At 49.0% G+C, this 23,613-nt stretch overlaps 1 protein-coding gene across 1 annotated transcript; it reads right to left on the bottom strand.

Annotated features, from left to right (window-relative positions):
* Positions 1-18,664: 18,664 nt before the first annotated feature.
* On the bottom strand, positions 18,665-21,383 carry LOC131205248 (ADP-ribosylation factor 6). The gene is made up of 4 exons (XM_058197265.1): positions 21,204-21,383; positions 20,957-21,112; positions 20,740-20,886; positions 18,665-20,408 (listed from the first exon to the last, which is right to left on the bottom strand). Exons 1-4 carry the CDS (start codon positions 21,283-21,285, stop codon positions 20,266-20,268), a joined length of 528 nt encoding a protein of 175 aa, XP_058053248.1. The 5' UTR covers positions 21,286-21,383; the 3' UTR covers positions 18,665-20,265.
* Between the last annotated feature and the right edge of the window lie 2,230 nt (positions 21,384-23,613).

Genomic DNA, 23,613 nt, shown 5'->3' with positions numbered 1-23,613 from the left:
CAAACTTGTCATATGCATATTCCTTATTTTGTCACCCCCGGAGCACTCGGCTGTCGTCCGGCCGGAGGAAGTTCTGCTACTTTCTGGAGCCGTTACAAACCACCTCGACAAACGAGGTCCCAACTCGGAGAAAGGATTTGCAAAGTACGCCGTGCCCGGAAGGTGCTGCTTGGGACTAAAGTTTCGGGCCGGATGATTGATGGAAATTTTATTGCACAACACCGACCGGCGGGTGTATCATCATCATCATACTGGCCACTCGCCACGATCACGTCAAGGAGCATCCTTTTGAAGCGAAAGGCGGGGGGCTCACCACAGGAACCCAATCGGTGAGAAAAGTCAACGAAAAAGCACTGATCGATCGATCGACCGCGTAAGGTTAAATTAAGTTCAGAGTGGATCCACGGGACCTTGGTTTCGGGTTTCGGGCCACAGGGGGTATCCTTCGAGCGCCAGCACCCGTAACGAACCCATCGGCCGCCGGAGGTATTCTTCTCTGCTAGGCTGTGGTTATCTACTAGCCGCTCGGTAGCACGGACCTTTCCTCCGATCGGTATCCATCGGAAAAGTTCGTCCCGGTAAACCCGAGGAACGCGGGTTTAGGTCGACCGGACAACGGGCAGAACTTGGTGCATACCTTCACCACTCATGCGCCTAATAGAATTTGGTGAGATGAAGCGTAAGAGAGTAAATTTTTAACGACCCCAACGGCCTGTCCGTAACAATGTGGGCTTAAAAGTATCCCGAACCCTCATTTGAAGTTTATCGGCCATCGGTTGGCGGCTAATTATTCCAAAGCGCTTCTCCGCTTCCGCGAATTCTTCGAAAGCCGAACAGCAGATTGTGTAATTTTCCCAGGAACATTATCTCTTAAAAGATGCCTTCGGCTCTGATTTTTCGAGAGACATGTTTCGTTGGCTTTGATAATTCTTTTCATGGAAGAAAACAGGGTCAATCGAGAGCTACCGAAGCATAACTCCTTCCGAGAAGCCTACTGGCCCGCAGCATAAATTATGGTACCGAAATGCCGATCCTCTAACATTTTTACATATATAACATATATAACAAGCTACACGCTTCTAATGTTAACCCAATGACGGAGACTTCAATTGTCCCGAACCCCACAGCCGGGCTGGTTCGATCCTTGGCCAACATTAAAAAATAGTATCGTTCCGAATTGGGCGTTAACTGTTGATTGAATCAAATGGGCTGGTGGCAGCGCATTTTGTCAGCCCATTCGCACCATCATCATCATCAATCCCGCTGCTGGTCTGCTCGATTACGGCACGATTCTTGAGCGGGTGACGATAGCATATTCTTCCCCGAAAGATGGCAGTCCCTTTTTTAAAAGCTCAATCCATTACGGATCGATCCATGCACGCCCTTGCCCGGCGCTCATGAAGCTGGAACGACTCGGCTCGGGGTAGAGCCAGAGCCAAAGCCGAAGGATGCGAAGGGCATTTTCCGCCGCCGTGAGAAAAGCCAACAAAGGGAATCTATTCTGACAAAACAAATCGGTTCAAGATATCCCATCCCTTCTACAAAATGAGGTTTGACATTTTTGTGTCGTCCATTTTACTTTCCCCGAACACGGACGAACCCCCCGGCGTTGTCGGATTGGCCAGAGGAGTCTGAAGCTCATGATGACCGTTTAGTCGCACCCGACAGTGTTACAACAGTGTCATATTTTAAGTCCATTCCGAACCAACCGAGTTGAACACCGAGAACGAACGGCTTGCGGTTTACGGGCCTCCGTTTTTACAGCTCAACGGCTTCTGTCCAGACTGTCCAAGCGCCCGTCTACCGTCGGTTCAGGTCTACAACAAAATGAAAGGACCAAAGGACACAACCACACGCCACCCCAATGTCGATGAAACTATAACACTCCACAGTAAGAAAGGATAATCGGAACTGACCGGGTGCTACGAACGCTCGGAGCGGGCCCATCAATAAGCGGTCTCACAAATGCACTTTACGTGTTCACTTCCAGCGACCAAAGAAGCGACCTCACGAACCCACTTAATCATCCAGTGTTCGGGAAATCCCAAGAATTTTACGCCTCATTAGGCCTTTGGGTTGACCAGCACAAACGAAAACGGATTCCGCTTCGTTCGCCACAGAGGTACATAAAACCAAAATCCATAATACGGCCCCTCCGGTTTACGTGCAACATCAATAATGTTATGGATACGAATGTAGCTAACCCTTTTTCGTAGAATATTAAGAATTTAGCCTTCGGCGGGGAGCTTCGCGATGAAATTTCATGCATGAAAAATGGGTTTTCTTTTACAACTTCGCTCGCACGATGATCCTTCTGTCGTACAGCGGATAATGGATGATAATGGAGGGTGCTGCTCCGATCTCCGCCCGGTGATCGATATTGATGGGCTCAAGTCGAACTCGCGGCGCACTCTTCTTTAGTATCAACAAAAAACCGGATCCCGGACCAACGCCCGGTCCGGGAGCCAGTTTTATGTTCCGGCCACCGGAAATCCCCAAACAGCCGCAATGCACAAAACACATTCTGCCCTACCGTGTTTGTAAGCTGAATTTATGGTGCCCTCGATTAGGCCACGGTCCGTAGAGGGTGAAGGTGCGAAAAAGTAGCAGAAAGTCTGGTGGGACTTAAAAACAAAACGACCCACACGACCATAACTTCACCCGTTACTGCAGCCGTCGTCAAATGTTTGTCCACCGGGAACGGACCCTTCTGCGGAATGCTCCCCAAAAAAGGAGGTGGCCTGTAGCGGGCGAGTAAACATTATTATTAAACATAATTATTATTAATAACATTTATTGATCGGGATCGGGTCCTCACAGTTGATGAACCTAGTTCCAGCAACATTTCAATCCGCCGAGAACTGGAACTGGAAAGAATTCGGTACACAAATCACCCCCCCCTCATTCCCTTAACTTTTTTGCTTTACCCAAACCAACGCACCGAGATTTATGAGTTCCACTTCGTAGTTTCCACCCAAGCCCCAGAGGCCCAAGGTCCCTGTCGCAATTCCCGCGATCCTTCCCGCCGCCAGGTGAGCTGGCGCGCTGTCCGGAATCGTTCATCGTCGTCGTAGCGGCCCCTTTCGTGCATATCGTGAACGTGCCATGATCCGTGTCGAGTCGCACTTTGCCGGGCTTTTGTCCAAGACAAACGGTCGTTCGCAGTAGCATTCATTATTCGAGCATCGTTTACCCAGTTAGTGAGTCCCTTCACACGGAAGCCTGCCGGCCGAGCCCAAGCCAGTTGTTGCCCGAAACATAAGGGCCCAAGCCTTTAAAAACTCGCCGTGGCCCATCGCCGTGGTCGATCGCCGTGAGCGAACAACACAGCGAAGCTGTGTGAATTGTTATTGATTTATTAATGAGCTTAGTTCTGTTGGCAGGTTTGGTCGTCTCTGTCTGATTTGAGGGTACGCAGACTTTATGCTCGTGGCCGTCGAGGTCGAGAATCAATTAATAAATAATCGCGCACCTATCTGGCCCATCACCGGCCCAAGAAGACAGATAGCGACAATCGCTCCTTTCGGACGCGGGAAAACGAGTTCGTTGCCGAGGCCAGCGGCCGATGTTAAGTCGATATTTCGGGGAAACCCGCATACGCACGCTATGGAAATGCCGAGCCTTTATTATCATATTTATAATGAACCCGCCGCCCGCCGGGGAGCACATATTTGTAACGTGCTCTGTTTCATCACCGACCGCCAAAAATGGTCCATCATAAAGTGTGTTTAATGTAGCCCCGAAAAATGCGGCCCCGACGGAAAGGATTCTTTGTTTCGTAAACTCTCTTATAACCCGAGAACCGATCACCGTTTCACGCGGCGATACGGCGGCCGTTCGTTTCAGTTACGGACATTCATTTGCATTTTTAATAGCCACTCGCATATAATAGCCCCGCACGGAATCCGGTCACGCTCCGACCACCGTTCGGCCTTCTTCAGGTCGGCCACAGTCGTAAACCCGGTGCCCGTGCCATAAAAGCCAATTCAGCGAAGCGATCCATGAGCATCATAAAATGTATGCAAAAAGTTCCCTCGTCCGCCCCGTGGCAATCAATCAAAACGGATCGAAAATCACGGCCCCGAGCGAGTACCGCAAGAGGGGCAAATTAAAAGCCGCGGGATAAAAAAGGAAACCGTTACACACTGACCACGGGATTCGGGATTTCCCGGACCATTTCTTCCGTTGATCCCCCACGGAAACGGCCAGCATCGATCGGTCGAACTCCGATGGGGCCCATTTCCTGCGACAATTAATTTCAGGAAAACTCTCGAATAGGCGCCATTTTACAATGAATTAAGCAAAAAATCGGAGCCACTCTTTAATTCCTTTTTAAACGAGCCACATAACTCTCCGAACCCTTTTTCCCCAGAAAGAATGCACAAAGATTATTATTGATTTAAGTGAACCCCGGAGTTCGCTTTAAACTTTCAATCCCCCCGGGGGCGAGCCACGAGCACGGGCAAATTGAATATCGCCCTTCGGAAGGATCGATGTTTGCCGTTGGCCCAACCCACGGACGCGATATAATAACCTTCATCTTTCGATGCCACAACCCGCCACCGGCCGACCGGTAAGCCGACCGGTTCCGACACCTCGGGCATATCGTAATCGCACATATCGTGAGTCCGTCAGGCTCCTGCGTGGTTTTATTGGTTTTCCATGGCCCTCGCACGAGAGGTCAGAGAGTGAAAAGCTGGTTTTATGCCACTTTTTTCGCGTACAAAAATACTACGGGAAAACACCCAACCCAAGCGTGTGTGCCAATGAATAATCTACGGGCCGCTAGCCTTCGAGAGCTCGAGACAAACGAGGCGACTCCGGTTGCCGGTTGGCGAAAGGATGCGGATCTTTGTGCGGAAGGAGGACCCGCGCCCGGGGAGCTTATTGCTTTAACTTTTATTCCGCGTTGTTGCATAACCCACCCGATGGGGCCATGTGCGAGGTGGTGCAGCCACAGAATGTTTTGTGATTTTTCTTCCTCTGCTATCTTCTCCGGCTCACCAACATATTTCCGTTTCCATTTTTTCGCTCCCGAAAGCATCGCAGACCGAGAGGCCTTATAATCAACGGAACGGAGGCACCGGTGAACGTTCACTAAGCCTCTGCTGTCTGCTTTAATAGAAAATGTTTCCGAAACTTTCTCCGCCTACATGCTAAGCCGGAATGGCAGCACGACGTTGGATGTTAGTTACACCACCACCGTAATGGTGGCCCGGGAAGCAGCAAGGAATTTAATTCACTTTCGTGTGAGAACAATTTCAATCTCATTATGAGATGCAGCAGGAGTTCTTTCTGCATTTCAATAAGCACAAAATTGACCAGACAGGACGACGGCCAGATTGCCCGTTGGCTGTTGGTATTTTAATCAAAACTAACACGCTCCATTGGTTTCGATACAAAATACTGTTTACAAACTGATGGATGTTGCCTTTAGCTTTGATGAATTCAACGAATCGAGCTTTTCATTCAAATTTCATTTTCATAGCGCATTAGTTTGCCTATTTGTACAAAACTTTGCATATTTACCTTCGGTATGTTCATGACATTAAAAATACCGGACGGAGTTATTAGCGAAACCATCAATCAACATCAACCGTCGAGTTATCCGTGTGTACGCAAAGCCTCGTTATCAAGTAACACATCCGGTGCCACGCAAATAATTCATATGCAACCAGAATTACGCTACAATTTATTCAAACAGCCCATCCATTTCGCCCATTTTAAAACAGGCCCCAACGGTAATGAAGCGACGAGTTAGCCACACTTCACTTTTCTTGCCCGTTCCCAGCCCTCGCAACCCAACCTCTGCCAGCACCGAAAGCTCCGGATCGCTTTTTTACGAGCCTCGCAAATCCTCTCCACGTGGCACATAATCGCTGACGGGGCACCGGGCGACGGCGACCGGCGAAGCGCTCAAAATGCGATTGTAAATCATTATCACAAATAAGATCGCACAAATGGTAATGTCTTCGCTGCTGATGGGACCCCACCGAGCCACGATCAGCGGCAGAGGTGGAAACGCAATTTTCTCGTCCTCGACTCGACCGAACTCGAGACCGATTGTGGTGTGATAATTTAAACTTTGCCCACTTCCTCCATGGCACCAGCTGCAGTGTGAAGGTTTTATGAAAAGCCCGCTTTAAGGTTTATGAAAATGGCCAAATGCCGTCCGGTGCAATTTGGTGTTTGATTAAAGCATCACCCAATTGACCATCATCAAGCCGGATTAGGGAATGCATAAAAATGCAACTTGCTTTTTGCATCCACCATCCTTGTCCGCAGGTTCCAATCAACGTCGCCCTTGTGCAGGAAAATCACAATGAAAGTTTCATTACCGTGCGAGAGACAAAGCCGCTCGGTCTCTGTCGGTTAATCCCGGCGGATCACAATTAAAGCAACGTCCGCTCCGGCGGCCGGTGGTGCAGTCGGCCGGTTTGTTTCCTCTCTGTTTGGATCACCGCGCCGGAAATGCAATGGACAGACAGGAGACGAGACGGCAAAAAACGATCCAGTTCGCTTCGTCCGACAAAACGGGCAGCAGCAAAAAGGTGTGCGGATCCATCCCGGACTCAATTCGGTGCGCAAAACTTCCGCTTCCGGCCATCCGGCCTCGGGTACACCGGGCACACCGGGACAGCGATGAAATCATGAAGATGATCGGAACAAGTGTTCGAACTGGCGGGTGCTCGGGAAATGGGAAATAATCCCGATGTTGTTTTCATTTAAATGTAAATTTTCCAATCTTCCCCAGCGCAGCGCCCTGGCGGGTATGTCACGGTCTCCTATCGGTCTGGCAACAGTGGTCTTTTCGCTTTGCTTCACTCCAAGCGGCGAGCTGCTTGCAGTGCATCATACTGCCGTCAATGAAAACGGGAAAAAGAAAGCCGACCCGTCTCGTCTCGTAAGCTCTCTATCGCCTTTCTGTCTTCGTTCGCGTGCCATCGAGGGTTTGGTGAGCACAAGTGAGAACAAATCATTCATTAGCTTGCCTTGGCGAATCAATCGAACGATGGAAAGCAAACTAAACGACAGCATGTCCAGGATACCGTTGGCTATGATTTTTTATTCCTGAAAAGCACGCTTCATCAGAGAAAACGCGGCAAACAAGTTTATGCAACAAAACATCGACCAACGGCTGGTTATTTCTATTTTTAAATCTGCACCGTTTGACAGGCAAGCTGACTTTGATCGTCGTCTCAGCTGGCGCGTTCGTATCTCCCTGGCGACCGGGGCGTTCTGAACGCGAACCAGCCCTCCTCGCCAGGCCTGCTGCGCCTGAATCAAAGACGTCATTATCCGGTGCGGCTGGGCATACTTTATGCTCGAATCAACATCATCCCGGCCAGCCATCAAGATTGAAGCATCTTCCTTCCGTTGGCCGACAAATTGCTCACCGCTGATAAGGCTTCGCCAGAAGAGACGGTGAAAAAGAACACCCCAAATGGAAACAGTTGGTATGTTAATGTTTTTGTTCCGTTCCACCGGCAAGAAGGTAAAAATGTTTATTTTCTCACCAACCACCAAACAGCAACCAGCAACCGTGGCATTATGATGAGGTCCGCCACGCTCCGGCGAACAGACAACTAATAAAACATAAAAGGCTGACGCGGGGATACGCTACCAGATTCTGCCGAAACGCTCATCGCTCTAGACTTGTTGTTGGTCCTAATTAATGATCTCTGGTAGGTTCGCAAGGTTGGTGCCCCCTGGTTCGCTCACTCTCGGGCCACGGTGGCACGTGCCTCCGTGGTGCCTTCCTTCCTTGGTTTCTTGAAAGCTCCGCCAACCGTCTGCCAAATTGAATATCGCGTCATGCCGTCAGGTTGCCACCGGCCACCGCTGCCTGATTGGTTTCGGACGAACGGCAGTAACGGCATCCATCCAAGGTTCATGAAAAGTTTATTGTTTGTCTTTCCCCCGGGTGATTGTGCACGAAATGAGTGTAAAGCTTACGTTTATCGCCTTGTCACTGCGTAAACCTTGTGCCGATGGCCCCCTGTCTGCGGATGGCCATCCCGTTCTCTATTAGCAGCCAAAGATAAGAATCATCGCATTAAGGCGTTCTGCGTTATGAGCTTGATCTCCGGACCGACAACAGCTCGAATCGTTCGAGCGATAGCCACTTGTAGTCAGCAGAAGAACCACCTTAACCGTTAGCATCAACTTGCTGGCCACTCGCTAAACACTCGTCTCTAGCACACACCCAACCATTTGGCGACCTGGTGACCGTTCCTCTAATGTTCGGAGCACCCACGGAATGACTTTCGTAATTAAACCGACCGTAGCCAGGCGGGTTGTTGGGGACTAAGTTAGTCATAACCGTTTCGCCCCACGTACCTTCGTGTCGAACATATGCTCCGGGGGACGACGGTAAGTGCTCGGAGCCCAAATTAGCCATCATTGGCCGTTTTACAGTGTCGAAGTGAAGCGATTCCAGTTCGCCGTTCGCCAGCCGATTTCAATAAATGCTAAACACAACCAGGCGCCTCCATCGGTGGAGAGGAGATCGAAAATAAAATCCGCGCCTGGGAAAGGACGAGTTCAATCGAATGACGATGCCGCAGCGCATTACGGACACCTGTTTGAGGGGAACGCACAATAAGGAACCGTGTTCGGCGAGGATGAACTGGAGCATAATGTCGCTAATAATGTCGGATACTTCACGGTGTGTGCGCCCCATTATGAGGGCACGACGCAACAGACAATGGGAGCATGTGTTTGTCCCCGTTTTTACAGGGGATTTCCAGGGGACCATCATTTGAGATGATGCACACACACGCACGCACACAATCACAGGAGGAAAGTTGTTCGTTTGCTGTTCGTGCGAAACAAGAGGACACGGTCGGACGGTTGCAGGACGAATTCAAACAAGAAAAATCATTACCGCAGCCCTGTACCGGAACACCGGAGCCGGGGCCGGGAACATAACAAACACAACGACATGGTAAACAATGACGTAAGTGGAGGCTTACTTTAAGCTCTTCGGCCGCTATTTTTTGTGTCTACTGTCAACCTGCTTGCTTACCCAGCCCCCCCGTCGGTTGTGGCCCCTTTTCGGGCCCGGCTCGCTAACGGAGCGCACACGACGATGATACTCACCGTCGCTTATGTACTTTTCATTTCGGTTTCTGCGTGACCGGCATAACTCCTGTGCCAACTCCTGCCGTGTGTTCCTTTTTTGAGTGTCTTGAAAATTTTTGAAATTTGAACACTCTTCGGTGAGGAAATTTCGTTACCTTTGGCCCCCGGCACGACAAACACGAGACATAACAGCGAATGTTCACAAACGGCGGGCACAGGTAGTGTTCGGAGGCGAACGCTACCGAGGCCAATCTTTTCGGACTCAGGAAAGTTCTCTTGGCCTAGCAAATCCTTTCTTTATAAGGGCTCATTCGAAGGGTTTTCCAGCCCCCCACCGACTGGTCGGCCAGCGGGCGATCGATAGTGGTTTGGCAGTGACCTTTACCCCGGTCGGTTGTGGTGGCCGCTTTTACTTCTTTCTTCAGTTTTTGCTTTCCCTATTTTCGGTGACCAGGAGAGCGAACAAGAACTTTACGGCGCCACCCATTGGACAACCAACGGGGAAGCCGGCCCGCAAATTAATGCCAAAATCGAGATAATAAGGGACCGAAATCGGAGAGCCCCCAACCAATCTAATCCCGCTTTACTGTAAACCTGTGGGGTTCGCAACCCCACATTGGGTGGTTTTAAAAATATTATCAATTCACATTAATTAACATTCCGTCGTCTTTTCGTCGTCTTCCGGCGGACAGTTTTGTGTCACGTCGTCATGGCAACGCCCCGCAACTTTGTTGGCAACTTTGCCGCGACGGTCGCCAACGAATTGTTCAAATTAAAATATGTTTCAAAAACACCGAAACACGAGAGACGCTCTTCAATTAATTAAAATGCAGAGTGTCGGGGCTCAGACAAAAAAAGCCCACGAACCTTTCCGTGGTGACTTTCCGCAGACCGAAGCACAAAAGCAAAGACCCTCGACTCATCCCATCGACGGGGGTGCAAAACTGCATCTAATATGCAGGGGGCCGCTGGGAGCCTAAAGGATTTGCACAGGGCACAGACAGCAACCGGGCCGGGGCAAGCCTTCTTACGGCCGGTACCAGGCGTCTCCACCGCCGCCGCACGTTGGGGAGAAAGTGAAACAAAGCGAAAATCCGTGCTCCAGAAGACTTTTCCTCATTTTAGAAACACTCCCTCGGCGACTCTCGCGAGCGCCCACCACATCCATTATTGTGATTGCAAACTGTGGGCCGTGCAAGGATGCACCATTCACTGGGCATCCTCGTTGGGGGTGGGCCTTACAAGCGTCAGCCAGGAGAACAGTGGCGTCCCCACTGTTCGGTAATCAAGCGGTCGTCCCCGTACGTTCTTTCGAAAGAACCTTCGCCGTCGCGTAAGGGCCTCCGGTTGGTCTGTGTGTATGGCTCAAGAGGGTAAGATTCGTGCCACATTCTTTGCTCCATCATGATTGTTCCCCCGCACAACCACACATCCGGGGTGGACTAAAGCGAGTTCCAAGTGGCGAAAAAATGCACCCTTTTGCGTCCATTCCGCCCTTGCGCGCTCGGGGTCCGTGCACCTCCGATTTTCTCGCCCTCCGCACGGTCTGTTCTGAATGCAAAGAAGCCAAGGATCCGGAGGGGGGGCTCAAGTGGCAGAAGCCTGCATCCGGCCTGTCTCAGCGAAACTTCGAGTGGCCCTCCGGCAGTCCGATTCCGCTATCGGGTCTGCTTGCTTTCGCTCTCTGCGTGCTAACGAATGAATAGAGAGGAGGAAGAAACTTCAAAATCAAAACTAACTGACACAGCTCTCTGGGCCGTGTGTCGTGTGTCCTCGTGACTCGTGACCCTCTTCCCTTCACTCTGCGACATGCGAACAAAAAGTAACTTACCAGAACCGCTGCAAAAGAGGCGACCGAGCCCGAGCAGCTGCCGTTTGAAGCTGCCACACCGTTGGTGCTGCTTATTTAACTCTTATGCACGATCGGATCGCCGACCGGCGACTAGTGGCAGGATCGAGGACACTACTTCCGCCCACCGACACACTCACTACCGCCACTGTCCACTTTCGTGCTCGCTGCAAACAATAATGGCGAGTGTAGTAAAAGTGATGAAAGCGCGCCCGGTACGCGGCACTGGAGCGGGCGAACAAATTATGTGGAAAAGGACGTGCCAAGAAAAACAGGGGCTCGGGAAGCAAGATGAACGAAAGCAGATTGACGTGAGTGAAATTGAAAACGGGTCACACGCGCAACCAGGGAAAGGAGCGCCAACAGCAACCAGACATTAAAAGTAGCGAAACAAAACCGGGAGCCACCGAGGGTTGCGTTCACTCTCGAAAGAGGTCATGAAAATGGAAATTCGGAACAACGGGGTTCCGTTAGTTTATGTTGCACTGCAATATGCACTTTTTTAAGAGGTGATCCGTGCGAGCGAAAGCTTCAGGGAGGTGAGTTTTTAATTCAACAAGCACGCGGGTCACAACGTAACGAGAAACTGTCATTCAGCTGGAGCCTCGCGCCTTACAATCCGGAACCTACGGAGCGTATTGTCAAATTCTCGAGCTGTCGGTAAACTTTCACACCAACTCACACCCTAAATCTGTACTTTTCTCGAACTCTGAGTCTCACGAGTCAGAAGGAACAGCTTCCGAACGACTGAACGGTCACGACGGGACTGAGCTCGGCCGTGGTGGCGAACCCAATCCTGCTCCGGCTGCCGGATGCGATGTGCCGGAATGCTGTGCTCGCCCCGGCACCGAAAGTCTAGCTCGTGCCACTCTCGTATCTGCACTCAGTCACAGGACGATGCGAAATAAAATGGTGAGTTACCTCCGGCTGGCAGTTTGCAGCGGAATCAGTTTTGAAGTAGTTGATTGAATACGAAAGCAAAAAAATAAAAAGTGTAGAAGTGTAAAAACGAGTTGAAAATTTATCACAAAGAACCGCCGAAAGAATAAAAGAGAAACGAGTTATATTTTGTGTCCAAATTGAAAACAATGGACGATTGCCAATGACGGTTTAACGCACTGTTTACAAACCATTCAAACACTCAAACTATTCGGTAACTGTTAGGTGAATAATTGATGCATATGAAGCAAACAAACTCCAAACATTGATTGTTTCATCGTCGTGTCTGGGAAATTCCACCAAACCCACATTGGGGGAGGCACTCACCTGGGCACGGAAAACACGACGACCGTCGAAGAAAATAAACAGAGAGCAGACGAGCCTCCGAGTCCGAATCCTTCAGGCTGTGGTCAGAAAGTGAGAGTTCGCGCATACAGAGAGAAAGAGAGAGAGAAACGGCACCGGACGAGAAGTGAGAGTGGGCCATTAAAGAGAGAGAAAGAGAGCAAACATTTAACAGGAGTTTGGGGCTTGTTTCGTGTTCGTCTCTCGGCTGGGACTGATTCGCCGGCCGGTGCCATCATTGTTGTGCTACGTTTATGTACATAGAGCCCCGCAATGGCGGCAACAGTTACGGGCGTACCTGTTGTCAACTTCTGGCGGTGGCGCAACCCGGGGGCGCAGGGAAAAAGGACACACCGATCCCGAAGGCAGCGCGCGCTTTCGTGGATCGTCGCGTTCGCAATTTATGGGATCGGAGCATGCGGCATGTGCTTTGCTCTATCGACAACTCCACGCGATGTCCCCTATAAATAAGAAACTTTTGTAAGCCCGAGTCGGGGGCAGATAATATATCATTCGAGATGGGACCGGTAAAAAGTTCAGGAAAAAAGTCATTTTGTTTTTGGGAATAGTAATCCTTTTACGCGTGTTTGATCGAAAGGTAAGGTAGGTTTTCCTGCAACGCACACCGATCTAGCAACCATTGAATCCACTTCTGTACCGGACCAGCTTAGCAAGCCGCGCATTGTTCTAAGACCGCGTACAATGTCATCGGTTAAAGTGCTTAGCCATTCTTTGTCAGTGATTCGATGCTTAATTGAGAACTTATTGCTCGCGAATCAAGTGCCATGAAAAGGACTTTCCACTTCCAGCAATAAAGTGTGTTGCTCCGTCCCACCAAGCAGCTTATGGTGATTAATTCATGATGAAAATAGGTTCCATTTCCTTTCTTTTTATGCAAACGTTTGCGAAAATATGGAATGCAATAAGCATTTGTACACGGAAGGAATTTAGTGGTGGTAGAAGCGGTGAGAAAATCAGTTCCGACTTTCCGACAGCTCACGTTCGCCGTTCGTTTTCGCAGTCTGCCGGGGACCAACTATGGGCCGCTCTAATAAACTGGCCATCGTTTTTCGCAGGATGGCCGCTCTCAGATGGCAACGACAATGGATTCCAATTAAAAAATACCTCTCATCCCGTTGCGCAACACTAAACGATTCCCAGTTCCCCGTCCGGTCGCCATACGATCGCTTCAGTGCTCTCTTCGTCCGAGGGACATCTATCAAGGACCTGCCCGGAGGCACACCGTCACCACGTCCCGACTTCCGCCACGGAGAAGACCCGACTCACTTGAGATTTCATCGGCTGACGCTTTCTCACCTGCCTCCGCATCCGTTTGCCAACATTTCACGTCTTTTCTCACCTGTCCGGCCTGTCACACTATATCGCCGGAGCAAACCGGACGAGCTGCCGGCTGCCGGCTGCTCCTGCTCGTTGTTTTATCCGGCACGATTCGATGCCGAGTCCAGTGGATGAAATATTTCCATTCAAAATTTCATTCGTCTTCAACATATTTCCGTTCGGGCCACCACAGCGCACCGGCTCTGCAGAGCGCTTGGAATGCGAGAATAACTTCGAACGCGAGAGCAACGGGCGGTAGTACGGCCTCCCTTCAAAAGCCTCCCTCTAACGGTACGACACCGACGACGGTTTAACTATTTTTGCCCGAGCGCGACCCAGCCCCGTTTCCACGGGGCGTCCATTACTTCTGGTGCGCTGACATTATGGCTGACAGGAGAATGATAACAAACACTAGCAGGTTTTACTTTCTTTTTCCTGTATTGTTGCTCTCGAGCACTCTCTCTCTCTCTCTCTTTCTCTCTGGGAAGGATAGATTTGCTTATTTAACGGCAAAAGCGACTGTGAGGCTGAATCCTGCGCGAACGGCGTTCCAGTTTTTATATCCTACGGTAGGATGTCTCTGTATCGTACCGAACGGGTGCATCCGTTTTGAGCTCGCGATAATGATGGATGTATAGCGACACCCTGGCCGACGCGAGCTGGCGTTACTAATGTTCGTCTGGCCTGAGAGTGATTGATATTTTAGTTGAGGGAAAGTCCTCTGGGCTCCACACGCTACGCTTTAAAGGATCACGTAAACCTTCTCATTCAATTGTTATCTAAGCTCAAAAATATATGCTAATTGAGGATTATATTCATTAAAGTTCATGCTTCCTCACCGATAGCAGCTTCACGCAGCCTCGCGGGCTTCTCACACTCCGACGGCGCTTATCTTGGCGCTGAAACTCCCAACAATCGTCCATCATCACAAGACCAGAGGAGATGATAGGCCAGCGCACACGCTAACGGAACAGTGGAACCATCGCACACAGAAACGAGACGCCGCCTCAAGGCATGCCGCAAATTTCCGGCATTGCAATCGTTACGGAAATAGTTGAAAGTTTCATCCCGTATCACGGCGCGAGTCCCAGGCAGCGGCCACACGCGGTGCGCGGTGCGTGAGGTTGGCTTTCGCCGACGCCATTCTTGAAGATTACGCCACACCACAAAACACCCGCGCTTTTGACCGAGGCACGCCAGGAGGTTGGGCATCCGGTACGCACCGCAACGGCCGATGATATGTACATGGTTGCGCACATGTTGCGAAATGCCGGTTCGACAGGCGGATGAAATTCTCGACAGAGGCTCATGCTCTCGCGGACCGGACCGAATGGGGCCCAATTTTCCACGACATTCGGTTCCGCTTTACCGTTCAAATAGCACCTTTTGTGGCACCCTTCTTAAAGAGGTATGGCAGAGTCCAATGTTTGTGCTCATCAGTGGGTTCAGTTGGCCCTTTCGTGTGGCCGAGAGCCGAAAATTAGCATTCCTAGCAAAGGGCTTCCGTTTTCATAAATTCTACTTCACACACTAATAAACCGCAATATCTGCCCGACAGCCAAAAACGGACTCGCTCTCTGTCTCTTCTTTTCTCCATGTTTAGCATCGGATTTTGTCAAAACAAAATAAACAGAAAAGTAATATTTCTAAGAGAAGGAACAGCACGGGACAGGACGAACACGGAAAAGGTCATTCCACCCGAATAAGCGGCTAGCAGAACATAAAAATAAAATATCAATGAGCAGCATAAAAAGCCATCCGCTCTCTCCCGCCACAACGCCGACCGACGTGAAGTTTTCCATCTTGCCACTGCCATCCGGAAACGGTGTTGCCGATTTGGTCTGGTTCGGCGAAACAGAAATAGTTCTGCCGCCACCGCCGCTCGCCAAAGTCCTTGTCAGTTTAATGCCCTGGCAAAGAAAAGCCAACCGGTTTCGGCGGAAAACGGAAACTGAACCACAGACCGGCAGACAGACAGACAGACACGGCCGGGAGGGTGTGCGGGTCGCTCAAAAGGAATATGGAAATGTATCAACGGCTTTCTGGTCGGCAAACCGCACTGCGAAGCCAGGAATCGGTGTAGTTGGCACTCCAAGCGGAAGTGTTGCGGACGATTCAGACGAACGGACGTGGAGCTGCAGAAACCATTTGGATGGCACAGCCCTGGAGCCCCAGAGTGCGCTCCAATTTATTAGTTATGCCTACGACACTGGGATGCGGCTGTGCAACAATAAGGTTTTTCCAAGAAGCGTCAGCAACAATGTATCTTCGAATGACTATTATCTATTTAAAGTACGAAAGTTTTCAGCACTTCTTCAAATAGGCCTTCGAATGAGGGAGGTACATTAAATTCCAGTAGAAAGCTAAGCACATTAACTATTTCGAGAGCCGGGTCAAACTTTCCGACAACTGGACGTAACCGGGAAAGATCCTAACCGCAGACCAGCACCGGAGTAGTGGCAAAGAGCTATTAAAATATGTAAAACCCAACATCAAACCCACTGCCGGTTGCCGTTTGTGAAGGATTGTAGCTACTCTTGCCATTCTTAAGGTTTAAGAATGCTGTTATTATATAGAGTTATTATAAATATTCGATTCAAAAACAAATAAATATTTTCAATGCAGGGAACAACTTACATTTTCCTCAAAAGACCAGCGCAGCGTTGAATTCTTCAATTCAACTGCAGTGATGTTGTAAGAGAAGCAAAGCAGAGAGAACCATCGAAGACCGCAGGGTACTGTAAAAAGATAATGTGACTCACCGTAGCTCGGAACCGGAACCGATGCGAACGGGAAAAGGTTCGTTAGGCAAGTTTCCTTTGGGTCTATGGCTGAAAGTTTCATTGTCGAACACGAATAAGACTTCCGGTAAACAGTTGGCTGCCATTCGCAGACTGCAAATTGGTCTCAAAATGTGTCATCACATGTTGGAAAACGAAACCTAGCGCTGGAGGGTCGAAAGAAATATCCTGTAAATGAATTCTATTTATCGATTGTTTACATTACACACAACAACATTGGTTACAACACACAACATCAAAAACATTCAAACACAATTTAGTAACTATCTACAAACTAGTACGAACCCAGGATTAAAAAGAATGTTAATTTTTTTGTTCCAGCCGGAAATTAGCTCGACCGTTTGTTTGAAATCAACCGCTTTGAAATATTTCACCCAGCCACGTGTTTGTGCTGCCATCTGTACGTCAATAGTGCAAACAACATTCAAGATAACAACTTTTCCGAGATTATAGAAAAATAACTTATCCAAGGTACCAAAGGGAATTGGAAAAGGATTTGGACAATTTTAAGTAGTAAAACGACATTATTAATGTTAGCTGGTTTGTGCATTATTCTTCGTATTCCTATCCTCGTTCTCCCGAACACCTGTGACAATCAAATTCAGTTATCTAATTCACTCACGAGATCACATTGCGCTCATCTATAAACCCTAGCCGCTTTCTTCTAAGTGTTTTGTTACGTAACCTTTTACGTGCGAGCGTTGCTGTTTCTATAATACTTCCTACCTACCTGAAACATTTGAAGTATTTTCACTGGTAACGTTACACATTAATGCTCCAAGATCAGGCAAACTAAATGCATTTAAATTCCTTTAAATTCCTCTACATTCCTCTGCGCCATCACCTGTTTCCGCAGTATCCGTCCGACCATATTTTCGAATCATACATGTTATTACGTCAAAGATCAATAAGATTGAATGAGATAGAAAAGCGCTGCTGTTCGGCTTAGTGGCCACACATTTTAAACCACCGCCATAAATAGGTCAACGGTCGAAGTCAGCGAGAAAAAAGCGGCTGATGCTGGATGACGATGGACAAGTAAAGCTGAAATGTTATCGCAGCATTCCCCGTGGCGATGATTAAAGCCGGGTATTTTAGTGCGCCACCAGCAACTTTCGTCACTCAGTATCGGTGGTGCCATGCCGCGATCGTGCCTTTTGGTTTGTGTAATCAGTGCCATTTTCCACACTCTTCATGCAGATGCAGCCACCATAGCCGTGGAATGCAGTTATCCGTCGGATAATACGTGTGTTTTAGAGAAGCTAAGAGCCAACGAGAACGATGGCTTCGATTTAGTTGTCGGATCGGGAACGACACACATCTACGAAATTGTCCACAGTAACATTGTCACGCTGCCGCGGATTAGCAACGAGTACGAGATAACCGTCAAGGTCGTTGGAGTGCACCTGGAGCGCATTGAGAATGGGACGTTCGAGAAAATCAAAGAACTAGATCTGTCCTACAATCGCCTGCAGGTGTTTTCACCTTTCGCAATCCAACATCCGGAGCTGTTGCTTCACCTAAAACTGAAAGGCAACCCCAGCTTGAAGGACTTGGCGTTTGTGCGATCGTTTGAAGAACTGGAAACACTGGACCTGTCGGAGATGGAGATAGAAACCGAGCGAATCGATTTCAAATCATTTGCCAAAATGAAAGGTCTAAGAAAATTGAACCTCAGCCGCAACCGCATCGCGTACCTGCCAGAGCCTTTGCAGTCCGACGCAAACGGTGGATTTCGATTGACCTCAGCGGGAACTTTATCACCCAGCTCGTCACGGGAGTATTTAACAACTCGATCGGATTCCTCGATCTGTCACACAATGCCGTCGGGGTGGTAGAGAAAAAAGCCTTCCGGAACGTGAACAGTGTCAATCTCCAGAACAACTCGCTCCAAACGGTCGATGCGAAAGCGTTCGATAATGTGAAACATTTAAATCTGGCCGGAAACGGTATGCTGAAAAACTTTGAATTTCTGCACCACTTACCGATGCTGACGTCGCTCAACATGTCGCGGATGAGTTTGCGATTTACGCCGAAAGATAAAACGTTTTTTGCGCACGTCGGCAACCTCAACACGCTCGATTTGTCCAACAATCTAATCGACGATCTACCGCTGGATGTGTTTGATAATCTTACCCGACTGATTTCGCTCGACCTGTCCAACAATACCGAAAGCCGACTGATCTACCGCTGAAAGGCGTCGCCACACGTTGACTAGAATTTAATAAATTAATGTGCCCCCGATTGTTGAATTCCATTCTCAGGAACTCTTTACGAGAACACAACAACGCGATATTGTATTTTCCGATTTTCATTTATTTCATTTATTCTTACATTTAATCAATTAGTTGCTTTGCTGCTTTTTATTACTCTTTTACCGTACAATAATATTTACAAAAACTCTTTTCGCACAAGCAAACCACATAGGATTGGAAAACAAAAGTCGGCGCGAGAATGCCAAACGAATTGCCAATCGTTCGTTTAGTTCTCATCCATTTCGCGGCCATGCCCCTATGCAACATCATATTGTTAAGTTCCCAATTCAACCAATACACCGAGAGAACTCAGGGACTGATCGAGTGGGACCCATTTTCTGTTTTAGCAACAACCACTCGCGACACTAAACTTAGGCATACTTTCTCGTGAAACAACGGAACGTGGGCCACCACTATTTTCTTATTTTCCTCGATTTATACACTGCAACATTGTGTTGTTTCCGGTTCGTTCTACTCTTCCCGATGAAGGGGTATCTGGGGAACGTGGCCCCTGATTCCAATGGAGCTACCGCGGGAGACTCACACACAACGCTGCGTTTTGTTCTGTTAATTGTTTAAAGTGTGTCCACACTTTATCTACGGCAAAAAAACCTAATTTCATCCGCGTGCGATCTCGGGAGAGCAATTTTCGATCTGTCGTTCCGTGATCCATCCCGAACTACAGTTTCTCGTTCCGTTTGTCTGCTGAAATTTGTGTTATTTTCCATTAGCTCGGGCACTTTATTTAAAAAATCGCTTTTAATTGCTTCAGGTCTTAGCAACTGGATTGGAGACCGACGGGTTTGCTTCTCTCAACGATCTCAAGCTGTCCAAACTTTACGTGAAGAGATGCGTTTATGTTTCTGTTTGAAGTGTTGTACTACTTTTGAATGGATTTCGGAAAACTGTTTTAGGCGCTGCGCACGGCACGGCTTACGGTCGAATAGTTCCCCCCTCGCTGGCACTCGTGCTACACGTGAGTTAAACTATTTGCCATTCTTGTTCGAGGGGTGGTTTGTGTTCTCTACTGATATACTGCTGCGTTGTGGTGACAATCGATCAAACAATCTCCGAGATGTTCACCGTCCAATAATAGAACTGTGTTCAGGTTACTGATTTTTATAGTGCTCTTTTTCTGTTTTTTATCGCCTTTTCCTACGTTTCGCTAAAGTGTGGAGGTACTCTGCTCCACAATTCCCGATCGTCCGATATACCGTCCGTTTGTGGGTACCACGAGAAGCGCGACTTTCGCCGCTACACTCTATGCTCTCGGTCAGGCCATTTTCCATAGATTAGAATTAGATAATTTATAACCATTAGTTGCTACCGAAACATTTTCGCACACCGTGCGCGACACAGAACCGCGCTACCACTGAATGATGTGGGGGAATCGATCTTGTTTTGGCGCAAATCCTATTAAAGGTCGCAAGCATTGAGGATTTTTGCGATCTACTACAGTTTTAATGGGTAATGCTCGCGCCGTGTGTATGTGTGTACTGGAAAAAAGGATTCCGCTGCCCGCCGCGCTTCTGCTCAATGTATGTGATCCGTGCCGCTGCCTTAGCACGCAGTTCATCAGTTTGGTTGCTGGATATTGTTAGCCTTTCGCACAGGACACACGCCATATCGTCGCGCCTCTTGTTTACAATTATTCTCATAATTTGTGGTTGGACGTGAGCCACGTCAGACCCTCGTAGAGCCCGTCCCCGGTGGTGGCGCACGACGGCTGCACGTACCAATTCCGATCGCGTATCCGCGTTAGACCAAGCTTTTCCTGGATCTCGTGAGGCTTCATTGCTGAAAGATAATATCACGCCAAAAAACGTTACGATTTTTCTATCAAACCCCCGGGGTTTGTCTGTCCCCTAGAAGGTACACCCAGGAGGTTGCCACCGAAGAGGTGGTTGCCTTGCCCTAAAACGCCCATCATGATGATTTGCCAAACAAACTTTAGGGTATCTCATCACGTAACATCTTGAGACAGGGGGCTCATTGATGGCGGGCAATCTTATCGCGTCCCACACGTGTGGGAAAAGAAGGTCAATCGCATGAAAATACCTTTTCTAATCGCGGCCCCCCCGTTTATCAACCCGTAAGGCCGTAAGGCGTACGTGCCTTCCCAACTCACCTTCTGGCAGGTCCTGTTTGTTCGCAAATATCAGAATGATCGCGTCCCGCATTTCGCGATCATTTATTATCCGATGGAGCTCCTGGCGCGCCTCGTCTATCCGGTCGCGGTCTGCACAGTCCACTACGAATATTAACCCTTGTGTACCTACAACGGCGGTGGCCGTGTTGTGAGATGATTAGGAACGAACTTGATTGGCCACCCATAACTCGCTTACCCGTATAGTAGTGCCTCCAAAGGGGTCTAATTTTGTCCTGCCCCCCAACGTCCCACACGTTGAATTTGACGTTCTTGTACGTTACGGTTTCTACATTGAACCCGACCGTTGGAATTGTCGTTACTGATTGACCTAGCTTAAGCTTATAGAGTATGGCTGCAACGAGAGAGAGAGAGAGGGCGAGGACGTTTTAGAACCCTTCTAATTGGGAACGCGGAGTGCCGACGTTCATCACGGGTGTTCTTACTTGTTTTACCGGCCGCATCCAGACCGAGCATCAGGATTCGCATTTCCTTGTTGCCGAAAATTTTGGACAGCAGCTTTCCCATGATGCTGTTTGCTGGTTGGCTGGCTGACTGGCTGGCTGGTGGTTGTTATGGTTGGGTGTGATGGAGGTGGTAGCGGATTAGGGGAACTCAACGAACGCTCTTCGGCGTACTTTACTTTTCGAGATCTATCCTCTCAACTGTTAGTGCTACGGTTTGCGGGAGGGCACACTTCACTAGTTCCCTCTTCGACGCGTCGAACACTTTCGTTTAGTAACCGGCAGCATTGAATGGGAAGAAGTCGAACTGTGTTTCGTTACGTTTGTAGAGTTTACTGTTAAAGAGAAATTGAATCGATGAAAACAAACATTAAAAGCGGCTAAATACTACCACTACACTAATCTCTTATCAATTCGTATATACACTACCAAAGAGGGTCAATTTATGATGTACTTCCCTTATCGATTAAGTTTTTAGTCTAGCTGGATGGATGGATCGTTACTTTATCCCGCATTTTGTGGCATAATGGCGCAATTTTGTGAACCTTTAGCCCATCCATCCTCAGAGAGCTATGCATCAACAGCGCAGTAAATTGTTGGCCCCACACGGTGCGAGTTTACGGCACGTGCAAGGATGAAATTCGTTACAACGATCGACCGATTACTATCGTAGATTCTGCCACAGTTTCTCTATAATCAGCCCCTGGTCAAGTGGGGCCCACATTAGGTGCCTTGACTTGCTGGGTAAAAATAGTTTCTTTACGGTAGTTTGTGGCACATATTCTATTCCGTCGCTGGCAAACCCATTCATAACTGAAGCATTCCCTCGGGGGGCGCGCAAAAATGCGCCACTCGCGTATGCATTAAATTGTGGGTAATTTATGCTTTCCGCGTAAATGGAAACCAAACCGCGATTTTGCGCGACTTCACCACACCTCAGACACGGTGGTAGTCGGTGGTGTCTCCCACGGTTCCACGTGCGGGATGATGTAATAATGGCTGACGATAATGACGATCATGTCGCCGGCGGGACGATGATGATGATGTAAGTAACAGCAGCGCGTCCAGCAGTCGCTTCCGAATGCTTCTTCCCCGACATGGCAGTCGACTGCCAACATTAAACGAAGCATAGAAATGGTTCGAATGATTGAAATCAGGAATGCAGCCGCGTTACGCGCGCGCTCCACTGCCACAATGGCGCCGTCGAACGCGGAGAGTATCGAAATGGAGTTTCGTGGGACACATGCAGAGAAGAAGAAAAAACTCACCCAAGCTACACTTGTGTAAGGAATAATTATTAAAGCACACGGCAACCGGCGGGCAACCGGTGATGAAACGGACACGAACGGAAGTCAATTCGCTACACCTTGGGCACCGCGCCGGCGTGTGTAAAGAATGATAACAAAACACGCGCCAAAGGTGGGAAACAGCACAAATCTGCGGATCACGTCAACGTCTGGTTCTTAAGGTCTACACGGCTCTCTGACGACCGCACACGGCCATAGGACGGCCGTAAAGTTTATGCGCAACAAATCTATCGTTTACCGGCGCCAGGAAAGGCCAGAGATAAGCGGAGACAAGCGAAGAAAGATTCCTTTTTCTTATCACAAAATGGAGGTTTAGAAAGACACGATGCTCGTTGTACGAACAGAAGGGACAGTGGCCATTCTGGTCTTCTGGCCGAAAAACTGTTGCTTGCCGACCTCCGGGCACCAGAAGAAGGGTCCACACCGGATCACAGCTGGGGGGCTTCTCGCTTTAATTAATTAACCAACCGAGCGGGCTGCGTGGCCATTTCTTGGCGCTTCTCTGTCTCAGCGAAGGGCCCATTAGTCGCACAATGAAGGGAGGCATGCGACGATACCAGGAATCAATGACCGGACCCCGTCCCTAAAGAATGATGCAGCCGCCCCGTTGAACGTAACACGTTACGGCGCTCTCCTTTGTAAAGATGTGTAGAAACAAACTATGATACACAGTTTGGGGTCGATTACAACACGCATGCATCATATCGCCAAATAGGCACGGGAGTCGCGACGAGGCAGAATGCCATAAACTCCATCATCAACGCGTCCTGAGCCCAGTAATCGATTGGCGCAATAAAAATCGACTGACAACATACGACCGAGTCCAATAAATTGACCGAAAGGGGGACTTTATCATGGCATGATGTCCAGTATATGAAAAACGAAGGCACGGCCTTCGCGTTGGGTCGCTGGAATAAATTATTGGAATCGACCAAAATCGTTCCCCTCTCTCAACTGTTTGTCCAGCAGGGCACAGAGAGCAACCGTTAATGGTTAATTAATTAATTAAGTCCCGCCGCATTACGTGAAAAGCATACCTCCAACATTATTTTCACAGCCCTGCGACCGACACGCCCGATGCATCA

Source organism: Anopheles bellator, chromosome 1 (genome assembly GCF_943735745.2).
Source record: "Anopheles bellator chromosome 1, idAnoBellAS_SP24_06.2, whole genome shotgun sequence".
NCBI classification, from domain to species: domain Eukaryota; kingdom Metazoa; phylum Arthropoda; class Insecta; order Diptera; family Culicidae; genus Anopheles; species Anopheles bellator.
The sequence above is the reverse complement of the archived record's forward strand: the minus strand, read 5'-3'. Positions and strand labels throughout refer to the sequence as shown.